Source organism: Otolemur garnettii, unplaced genomic scaffold (assembly GCF_000181295.1).
Source record: "Otolemur garnettii isolate 467f Iridium unplaced genomic scaffold, OtoGar3 scaffold00172, whole genome shotgun sequence".
Taxonomy (NCBI): Eukaryota; Metazoa; Chordata; class Mammalia; order Primates; family Galagidae; genus Otolemur; species Otolemur garnettii.
Window position 1 is genome coordinate 2,540,028 of NW_003852567.1, and position 11,148 is coordinate 2,551,175.

Sequence of the window (11,148 nt, forward strand, 5' to 3'; positions counted from 1 at the left end):
ATGCCTTGGTGTCAGAACTCACAGCAACCTCAAACTCCTGGGCTCATCTGATCCTCTTTCCTCAGCCTCCCTTGTAGCTGAGACTATAGATACCCTCCACAATGCTTGGGTAATTTTTCTTTTTCTTTTTTTTAGACAGAGTTTTACTCTGTCACCTGGGTAGAATGCCCTGATGTCATAGCTCACAGCAATCTCAAACTCTTGGGCTCAAGAGATCTTGCCTCAGCCTCCCAAGTAGCTGGGACTATAGGCATGCACCAACCACTATGCCCAGCTAGTTTTTTCTATTTTTAGTAGAGACAGGGTCTGGCTCTTGCTGGTCTCGAACTCCTGAGCTCAAGCAATCCACCCTGCTCAGCCTCCCAGGGTGTTCGGATTATAGGCATGAGCCATTGCACCCAGCCTCTAACTTGTTGGATTCTTACAAAGTTCCTGGAAGGCCTCTTCCAAGTGACTGATGAAGAAACTGAGACTCTGAGGGGTGAGGAAAGGAGCTGTCTATGTCTCTGACTGGTTAGTGGCCATACCAGGCCTGGTGTTCAGATTCTGTGTCTGCAAGAGGATTTATTCCCATCAGCCTCAATCCCATGGCTCTGGGCCTTTCCCTAGCAAGGAAGGATCCCATCCTCCTGCATCCTCAGTATGACCCTCTGCTGTCCTAACCCTTCAAAAGCTGCTGAGGACAGCTCAGGGACACCAGGAGGGTGAACCTAGAGTCCCCAGGAGATGGGTCAAGAGGTATATTTTCTCAAAGTCCATTTGGACAGCTGGTTGGAGGTTCCTAAGGAGGGTGGTTTGGGCTCGGCGCCTGTGGCTCAAGTGGCTAAGGCACCAGCCACATACACCTAAGGTGGTGGGTTAAATCCAGCCTGGGCCCACCAAACAACAATAATGGCTGCAACCAAAAAAAATAGCCAGGCATTTTGGCAGGTGCCTGTGGTCCCAGCTATTTGGGAGGTGGAGGCAGGAGACTCGCTTGAGTCTCCCGGAGTTGGAGGTTGCTGTGAGCTGTGATGCCATAGCACTCTACCCAGGGGGATAGCTTGAGGCTGTGTCTCAAAAAAAAAAAAAAGGAGGGTGGTTTGTAGTCATAGGATCTCCACCATCTTGACTAGAGATAGAGAGTAACTGTGTTTGCCCAGAAGGAGTCTGAAGGAGTCTCTCACCTCCTGACAGAGTGATCCATCTACTCTCCACTCCCGATTCCAGTCCAGAGCTGGCTCCCCACCCTTGAAGCCTAGAAGCAGGAAGCATGTTCAACAGTGGCCTGAGAGTAGGGGCGCACTCTGAAAAGAGGGGTCAAGCATGGAGAGACTCAGTCAGTTCCTGTGCCCTGGTTCCCTGCTCCTTTCTGGCACCCTGGTCTCTGCTTCACCTATCCTCCTCCCCACGGGGTATGAATCCCAATTCAATACTCAATGACTGAGTGACTTTAGCAGGTGATTTCTCTCCAAACCTCAGTTTTATCATCTATGAAATAGGGAAAATACACTGATGTCTGGGGGTTGTTTCACAAATTGGGAGGAAATGCTTTTCCAAATTTGAAAATGTCTGCATGTCTGTTCTGCTCTGTTCTTCCCCACCCTACTCCAATGTTGTGGAAGAGGTTAGGGGCTTGGGGAAATTGGGAGGACTGTAGAGTGAGTAGCTTTCCTGGTCTCCACTTCTACTCACAGATAGCAAGCAAGGCCCATGTCTTCTTTGCTGGTTCAAGCTGCTCTCATTCAGCCAGAAAGAGTTTGGGGTCAGGAAATGAAAGGTGTGGCACCTCCACCCTTATAGGGCCCAGCTAGCCCCTCTGGTCCAGCAGGCTGGGACTTGCATCTTTAGCCCCTCCCTTGCCTGGGAACCCACTCCCCCAGCTCTGACCTTAAAGAAGTTATGACCTCCCACAAGAAGGATGGGCTTTTCAGGCCTCTTCTTTGGCTCATCTCCCCTACCCAGGTGAGACATAGACCTTGCTCAAGATGTCCTGAGAGGAGGTGAGACCTCCTTATCTGCCTCCTCCCAGAGCTCCCCAAGGGCTGGCTCCCAGCCTGAACTCAGCCCTGGCTTTCTTCCCACAGCACAAGAGGAAGCCCAGAGGGTTCTGAATAAGCTGTGTGACTCAGAGGGGTCAGGCCTCACCAGGCTCAGTCTCTTCTCTGAAGCTATGCTGTCTTCTGCCATCTGCTGTAAGGGGCACCAGTCACACTGACTACAATGAGAATGATGGCCCTCAGTCGTACATTGAGACAGTTGGCTTCTGCCCCCCACATTCAGGCCAGACTGGCACATCCATGTCCATGTCAGGACAACTGCAGCTTCAGACCTTGGCCTCTTTCCATCCCAGGTGACCCAAGAAGGGGTGACAGGAATAAGGGGCCCATAGAAGGCATTGCATCCTTCCTCCTCCTCCAGGCAGCATCCTCTCATATCCACTAAGGAGCATGAAGACCTACCTATATCTTCTCAGCTCCAACCCTAACCATTCCAATGTAGGAACATGTGTGTATACACTAGTTATGAATAAGAATGAGTTTGATAGGAGTACATGGGGTTAGGTGTGACAGTTGGGTCCTGATGAGGGGGGAAGGGGAACAAGGGCATTGAGCTTCAGCCCTTCAGCTTGGCGCCTGTGGCTCAAGTGGCTAAGGCACCAGCTACATACACCTAAGGTGGCTGGTTCAAATCCAGCCCGGGCCACCAAAACAACAATGATAGCTGCAACCAAAAAATATAGCTGGGCACTGTGGCGGGTGCCTGTGGTCCCAGCTACTTGGGAGGCTGAGGCAGAAGACTCGCTTGAGCCCAGGAGTTAGAGGTTTCTGTGAGCTGTGATGCCATGGCACTCTACCCAGGGGGATAGCTTGAGGCTCTGTCTCAAAAAAAAAAGAGAGATTCAGCCCTTGTTCCACCTTGTACAAGATCCAACCTACAAACTATGTACCTTGGGGCTGCATTGACTGCAGGGGGTCACAAAGATGCTCTATGGTGAGCTGTGGCTTTAGGATTAAAGAGAGGCACATATGTGCATGTAACCAAGGGGTGAGTACAACTGTACATGTGTAAACAAATGTTGCTTAATGTGAATAAGATACATAAATATACAGTTGTGTGTGTGACCGTCTCCCTCCTGGTGCAACCCATGTGAGCACTTATGTGAGCTGAGTACAAACAGATGTTTGTGCAGGGGCCTTGCTTATGCCTGCTGGTGGTAGAACTGCCTGTTTTTCACTCCTGCTCTGATTCCAGGCCCAATTCTGCTGCCAGTAGGTCCAGGTTGGGGATCTGTGGACTGGGGTTCCCTGTTTTCTTTCAGTGTTGAAAAGTCCCTTGCCAGTTCCTGTCCCATGCTGCCTTCGCAGCCCCACCTGAGGCAGTGAGGGGCCAGAGAGGCATACTGTAGGGTGGGGGAAAAGAGAGAGCAGCATAACAGGAGGTGTTTCTCCTCTCCCATAGCCTTTGGTCTGGGTTCTGACACCAGGAGTCTATGGTTCTGTCTTGAGTCACAGGCTGTGGTGAGGCCAGTGGGCAGGTACTCAGTGATGGCTCCCTGATTCACCACAGGGCGTCCCAGCCCATGATGGCCTCAGGGGTGGTGTGCATCACTCTGGGCCAACGGTCATGAGAGGCCCCCTGTGTGGGTTTTTTTTTTTTTTTTTTGCAGTTTTTGGCCTGGGGCTGGGTTTGAACCCACCACCTCCTGCATATGGGGCCGGCACCCTACTCCTTGAGCCATAGGTGCCATCCCCCCAATGTGGGTTTGTTTGGTTTTTTATTTTATTTTATTTTTTGAGACAGGAGCCTCAAGCTGTCCCCCTGGGTAGAGTGCTGTGGCCCCACAAACTCCAACTCCTGGGCTCAAGTGAGTCTCCTGCCTTAGCCTCCCAAGTAGCTGGGTCCACAGGCACCTGCCACAACACTCTGCTGTTTTTTGGTTGCAGCCATCATTGTTGTTTGGAGGGCCTGGGCTGGATTTGAACCCGCCACCTTGGGTGTATGTGGCTGGCGCCTTAGCCACTTAAGCCACAGGCGCTGAGCCCCCACGTGGGTTTGATATAGGTGTGAGCCCATGGTCGGGCTCTCAGATGAATAGGACCCCATGAGTTCAGTGTCTATAGGTGAGTGAATGTGTGACTGCAAGCCATAGGCAGTGTGTGTACACGTGTGTGAAGGAACACATCAGCACATGTGTGAATCTGCCCTATTTGTATTGCTAAAACACACCTCTTTTGGCATGATCAACCACTGGGACTGGGAAACTTTTATTTCTTTTTTTTTTTTTTTTTTTTTTGAGACAGAGCCTCAAGCTGTTCCCCTGGGCAGAGTGCCGTGGCATTACAGCTCACAGCAACCTCCAACTCCTGGGCTCAAGCGAGTCTCCTGCCTCCGCCTCCCAAGTAGCTGGGACCACAGGCGCCCGCCACAACGCCCGGCTATTTTTTGGTTGCAGCCGTCATTGTTGTTTGGCGGGTCCGGGCTGGGGATTCAAACCCGCCACCTTAGGTGTATGTGGCTGGCGCCTTAGCCGGGTGAGCTATAGGCGCCGAGCCGGAAACTTTTATTTCTGACAGCCATTCCTCAAGGAACAAGTCTCCAGAGTCCCGAGCCCACCTGAATTAAGTCCCCCTAGAAAATGTAGTTTCTTTGATCTCCTCCAGCAATGCTGCCATAGAGACTTGGGATGAGGGCAAATTCTTTGCTCTTTGTCCTGAGGGAGCAGGGCCTGGGCCACCAGATCTCACTTTCCCTGTTACTAAACTAGCATTGAGCTGAGCGCCATGATTCCCCTCCGATGGGCTAACTCCCTCACAATTAAGCTAGCTTAATCTTTTAAAGGAACAGACACTTCGTTGGCTGAGGATTAGCCAGAAGAGAGAGGAGAGGGTTAAAAACAACTGGGACTCACCCTCTTGGCAGGCATGTAGCATGTGGCATGTCAGGACAACTGCAGCTCAGCTTCTGGAGCCATGTGGGCAATGCACGCAGGTACACGTGTAACAACCTCTGTCGACCTAACTATGTTCAACAAACACGTGCACACCTATGAGGAATGCCCAGCCCCATGTTCAGGCACACAGGACATACATTATGTAGGGACACAGCTGTGGGTGAAGCTGGCCAGGACGTGCAATGTGTGACATGCACTCACAGAGCAAGGAGAAGGGCCCGTGAAGGCTGGCTGAAACTCAGCACGTGTGTTCTGTTGGCCCACCTGGGTCTGGACCATGAGAAAGTCTCTTCTTACCTGGGGCCCACAGTCTCCTCCCTCCAGCCCCCTGACTGAAGTCTTCCTGGAGAGCTGGGGTCTGAGGCTAGTTCTTTTCTCTTTCTTTTCTTCTTTCTTTCTCTCTCTTTCTTTCTTTCTTTCTTTCTTTCTTTCTTTTTTTTTTAGACAAGGTCTTACTGTGTCACCTTGGGTATAGTACTGTGGCATAGCTCACAGCAACCTTAAACTCCTGGGTTGAAGAGATCCTCTTGCCTCAGCCTCCCAGGTAGGTGAGATTACAGGTGCCTATCAGCACACAGATCCAGTTTTCTATTTTTAGTAGAGACAGGTCTTGTTCTTACTCAGGCTGGTCTCAAACTCTTGAGCACAAGCAATCCACCGCATCACCCTCCTAAAGTGCTAGGATTACAGGCATGAGCCACCTTGCCTGGCCTCCAGTTCTTTCTGACAGGTCTCTTCCAACCTGTGGTGGGAGGACCACGGGGCTCACTATGAGTGGGCCAATGGGGTCTCTTTCTTTGGCAGCTCCATTCTCCCCAGCCATGTACATTGCCTGTACCCCACTATCGGTTCTCAGGTCCCCATAATCCTCTCTCTCAGATCCCTATAATCCTCTCTTGGGCCCCATGACACCCCATCCCCTAAGTGTCCTCTGAGAGCAACTCCACCCTCCAAGCTCCTCACACCCCATGTCCCTCACCTTCCTCACCAGCTCCCAGCACCCCAGCATCCCCATCAGCCTCCCGGGTTAGGTGAGGGGGCCGACTGCGCTTCCCCGCCCTGGGCGAGTCTAGGCGGGCGGGGCTGCGTGCGGGCGGGACGGGCCTCCGCGCTTTATAAAGTGCACCGCCAGCGCTGCCGGCCACAGCTCGCTGAGCCCGCTGCTCCTTCCCGCCCGACAGCGCCGCACCTGCCACCGCCACCTGCCACCGCCATGGGCCGACAGAAGGAGCTGGTGTCCCGCTGCGGGGAGATGCTCCACATCCGCCATCGGTTGCTCCGCCAAGCTCTGGCTGAGTGCTTGGGGACCCTTATTCTCGTGGTGAGTGGAGGAGGCTAATAAGTCCTTCTGTCTCCAGCCCCACACTCCTCAGTCCCTCTGTTCACCCTGAGAGGCTGTGATTTTCTAGACAGCCTTGACCTACCTCTCCAGCTCTGACACCCGGGAGTTACCCGGGAGGGTCAATCTGACCCCCAAAGCCCTCTTCTTCATAGTTCTAACTCCTCTGACAGCTCTGACTTGCTAGAACGACAGCTGTTACTCCCCAGTGACAGCTCTGATCCTTTACCTTCTCGGGCTAGGGGCTGTGGTTACCCTTGCAGCCTGGGACCACCAACCCCTTCTCCTGCCTCCCATGCCCACCAGGTTCCCAGAGTCCCAGCTCTGGGAAGCAGGGGAGGAAGTGAAGGTAAACGGGCCCCATTAAGTTCTTTGTATTCTGGGTGTCTGGCCCCTAATGAATAATTAAGCCTCAGAAAATCCAAAAGTTGCAGCAAAGTGAGAACAGTTTGCCACAGGTGGAGGCAGAGGCTGGCAAGAATGGAGGAAAAGAAGATCTTATAGAGGAAGCTGGGCCCCAAACACAGAGGAGTTGGGTGTCTAAAGTTGCTCCCCTCAGGCTGAGTGACTCCCAGACTCTGACAGATGCTGTCAGACAGATACTATCAGCGGCCATGCAAAGATTGTTAGCACTCTGAGTTACTCGGTGGGTTCTCTGAGTGAGATATTTCCCCTGCCTGAGTTACTTCTCAGTCCCAGTTACTTCTTGGTTACACTAGTTCGCCCCAGGTTGTTCCTGGGTGACTCTGTTTGCACTTCTTGGGTCTGGTTGACACGCCAGTTAGACTCTTCATTTCCTGTCCCAGTTACTCTCTGCTTTTCAGTCATTCATATGGTTACATCTGTTTTCTTCTGGGTTATTTCTGGGTCCATTCACTGCATTACTGTGGGTGGGTAACTCCCTTTCCACCCTAACCCCAGCCCCAGGTAATAGAGACCAGCTGGTCCCCTGTGGAGAAGAAGCTTAACTAGAAGTAAGTAGGGCTGGGGGAAGCCCACTCCAAATAGGTATTGGTGGAGGAGCAGACTCTATGATGAAAGGAAGGAGGAAGCCACGTGGGGAATTTTACCCACAGCCCCTCTCATTAGACTAGCGCTATACTAGTCATCTCCAACCCCCTCTTACATACCAAGAAGGGAATGGGAGATGGCATTTATTGTCCTCCTGCCTCAGGGCCCCCATTCCCTATCTGATTGATAAGAGCCGCCAGGAAAGGGAGGGTGTCCTCCATTTTCATAGAGGGTCCTCCTTATTCCCTCCCAAGACTCAGTTTGCCTTCCCCCATAAAGGAGCAGTCACTCCTCATACTAAGCCTCGGGATCATTTGGCTTATCTCAGACCACAGGAGGGTGTTATGGATGTGGAGAAGGCTTTCAGGCTTAGGTGGGTGTGAGGCATTTAAAGGCAGAACCTCAAGGACTGCCTGAACAGAAGGGTCCTGGCGGACTCTAAGTGGCAGGTAAGGGCTGCCTGCATACCTCTGTGGGCCAGGGACCTAGAGTCTGCAGTGGGAGGACTGGCTTTTGGGTAAGAAAAGCCCCTTTCTTTGGGGTACCTAGTACGGTGTGTGTGGGGGGCTGGCCAAGAACACAAGGCAGGAGGGTGGGGGAGGAAGAGGAAGATTAGCCCCAAGGTGGTGGAACTGGCTCTGACAGCTCCTTCCCCAAAGGCCTTCTGGGATGGAGCCAGGTCTGGGCCTCAGGCAGGCAGGCAAGTAGCTGAGGCTAGGGCCTGCCAAGCTGGGCAGGGTGCCCCAAACCCTCACGTGCCTGTTTCCCCTCCTTAAGCTCACAATCTCTGATCTTTGCTCTCACCTGCCTGCATACCTTTGCCCTCACTGCATCACTGCTGCTGGCTTCCCCACTATCTCTTGGTCTTTCTGAGTGATGGTAATCAAAATACTGAACAACCCAGTGCAACAGGCACTGACCCATCAGAGTGAATAGGGGCCTTAGCACAGGTTTTGGTAACTACCTGTTGTGTATGCATAAAACCTTTAGTTATGGGTAGGTAGGAGAGGAGACCTGGGGCAGGGGCTGGAGGGAACAGCTTTGGGGGACACTCTGGGGGCTTGCTCTTTTTAGCTGCCATAGAGCATTTTCATGTGTGAACTAGGGGAGCAGACGTACAGTATGTCCTGTACCTGAAAAACACCAGCGACTTTAGCTGCCTTTAGCTTCCCCATCCCTGGCAGAAAATTTAGAACCAATCTCCTCATCTGCATTGTCCTGGGTCCTAGACTGGGGACAGTGAGAGGAACCACACAGATCCCTGTTTTTAGGACCTCCAAATCTGAGCAGGGAAGCTGGACATCAGGACACAGAGAGCATGTGGGCAGAGCAGTAAGGGTGCTGAGAGGAGGACATGATGCTGACGTCTTGGATTCAGAATGGACTCACCTCACTTCTAGCCTCCTCCCTCACCACCATGACCACCACCTGAGCTTTTCTTTTTTTCTTTGACAGTTTAATCTCTTTATTCTCACTATACTGATTTCACTGGAAAGAGTTGAAACTCGATCAATTTATCTCAAGCAATGTTGGGGGAGGGTAGGACACAAGATTGGTTGTCAGATCAGAAGATCTGAGCTTTTCTTTGGGGCAACTGGGGGGAGAAGCTGTGCTAAGGTGAAAGCTGTTCCCCTATGTGCCCCACTCTTGCTGGGATTCAAGGAAAATCAATGAAGATGGTTCAACCATCTTCTGTCTCCTTGTCACAAACCCTACTTTCAGGCCCTTCCACAGGGTCCTCTTATATTAGAGTGGGGACATTGGGTGTAGAAGGGCAACTCTCCCTCTCCCTTTTCTGGGGAGTGTAATTGCAGCAGGAGGGGTTTGAGTTGGACTCCAGGAAGGTCTTCCAGTTCTCCCAGTGGCGGCAGGCAGAGGTTGCCCTTCCTGGCTTCACCCCATCCTTCTGGAGCAAGAGTTGCTGGTCCTTACCTCTGCCCTGTTCTGTTTCCTGACACAGATGTTTGGATGTGGTTCCGTGGCCCAGGTCATACTCAGCAGGGGCACTCATGGCGGTTTCCTTACCATCAATCTGGCCTTTGGCTTTGCTGTCACCTTGGGCATCCTCATCGCTGGCCAGGTCTCTGGTAAGGCTAGGCTTAACCCCACCCTCAGCCCTGGCCCCTCAACAGCAAAGTTCCCACTAAGAGTGCCACTGGAGAATGGGGTATAGGACATTCCTCAGGGCAGGTCATACCTGTGGCCTCAGTGTTGGGCCCTCAGGAGAAGAAAGTAAAGAAGAAATTTGATACTTTGAATCTTTGACTCTCACCTCAGAATCAGATTATTGGAGGTGGCCTATTATATAGTCCAACCAGCATCCTACACAAGAAACCCTTCTCTGGCTCAGCGCCTGTGGCTCAAGTGGCTAAGGCGCCAGCCACATACACCTAAGGTGGTGGATTCGAATCCAGCCCGGGCCTGCCAAACAACAATGACGGCTGCAACCAAAAAATAGCCGGGCGTTGTGGCGGGCGCCTGTGGTCCCAGCTACTTGGGAGGCTGAGGCAGGAGACACACTTGAGCCCAGGAGTTGGAGGTTGCTGTGAGCTGTGATGCCATGGCATTCTACCCAGGGGGATAGCTTGAGGCTCTGTCTCAAAAAAAAAAAAAAAAAAAACCCTTCTCTGGGCCCGACAAAATGGCTCACGCCTATAATCCTAGCACTCTGGGAAGTTGAGGCAGGTGAATTGCTTGAGCTCACGTGTTTGAGACCAGCCTGAGCAAAAAGCGAGACCCTGTCTCTACTGAAAAATAGAAAAACTGAGGCAAGAAGATCACTTGAGCCCAAGAGTTGGAGGTTGCTGTGAGCTATGATATAAAGGCCCTCCACCCAGGGCAATCACAGCTGAGACTCTGTCTCAAAAAAAAGAAACCCTTCTTTGCCCCCTTCTCACTGGGGCTAGAGAGGAACAATATGTAAAGGGCCCAGGCCTCCCCTGTGGCAGGCTATAGATGATAGGTGCTATCTCCCCTCTGCCCAGGAGCCCACCTGAACCCTGCTGTGACCTTTGCCATGTGCTTCCTGGCCCGTGAGCCCTGGATCAAGCTGCCCATCTACACCTTGGCTCAAACTCTGGGAGCCTTCTTGGGTGCTGGGATTGTTTTTGGGCTGTACTATGGTAAGCATTCCTCACCCTGCCCTCTTCTATTATCCCCCGCCTCTTCTGGGGACCTGCTGGCACTAGGCTTTTCGTTGACAGAGAGCTGGGGCCTGCCCGAGCCCCGGGCTCATGACTCACTCATTCACACACAGGCCCAAGGTAGGGGGCACGAGAGGAAAGAAACAAGTTGGCCAACAAGAGTCTTAGATCCTTCACTCCACCCCTCTCCACCCCATTTGCCTCCAGAGTAGTATGGCAGTTAAGATATTCACCTGTGACCCCCTCGGAGGGTGGGGAAGACTCAGCCTGAGAGGGGAGGCTAGACCCAGGCCTCTGCCCCCATTCACTCTGGGTCTAATCTGTCACCAGATGCAATCTGGAACTTTGCCAGCAATCAGCTTATAGTCTCCGGCCCCAATGGCACAGCCGGCATTTTTGCCACCTATCCCTCTGGACATTTGGACATGGTCAATGGCTTCTTCGACCAGGTATGGACTGGGGACCTGTAAAGGGAACACAGGGCGGGAGACTAAATTGCCCTGCTTGATCAAGGGCCGGCTGGGGGATAGGTATCCTTGACTTCAGCAGGATCTCTCAATTTGTTCCACAAATTGAGAAACACAAGGGTAGAATACTTATAAAACATGCAGCTCTTGGCTAGGCGCCTGTGGTTCAAGTGGCTAAGGTGGCGGGTTTGAATCCAGCCCAGGCCTGCCAAACAACAATGATGGCTGCAACCAAAAAATAGCCAGGCATTGTGG

General features: G+C 52.3%; 1 protein-coding gene across 2 annotated transcripts in view; it reads left to right on the forward strand.

The window, feature by feature from the left end:
- Nucleotides 1–6,047: 6,047 nt before the first annotated feature.
- The window catches only part of LOC100961480 (aquaporin-3), a 6,425-nt gene continuing 1,324 nt past the window's right edge, over nt 6,048–11,148 (forward strand). For both annotated transcript variants that reach the window (XM_003800283.3, XM_023519341.1), the window contains exons 1-4: nt 6,048–6,254; nt 9,244–9,370; nt 10,268–10,405; nt 10,757–10,875. In XM_003800283.3, coding sequence (XP_003800331.1) covers nt 6,147–6,254; nt 9,244–9,370; nt 10,268–10,405; nt 10,757–10,875 — 492 coding nt within the window. In that variant the 5' untranslated portion in view covers nt 6,048–6,146. The remainder of the gene's footprint in view (nt 6,255–9,243; nt 9,371–10,267; nt 10,406–10,756; nt 10,876–11,148) is intronic.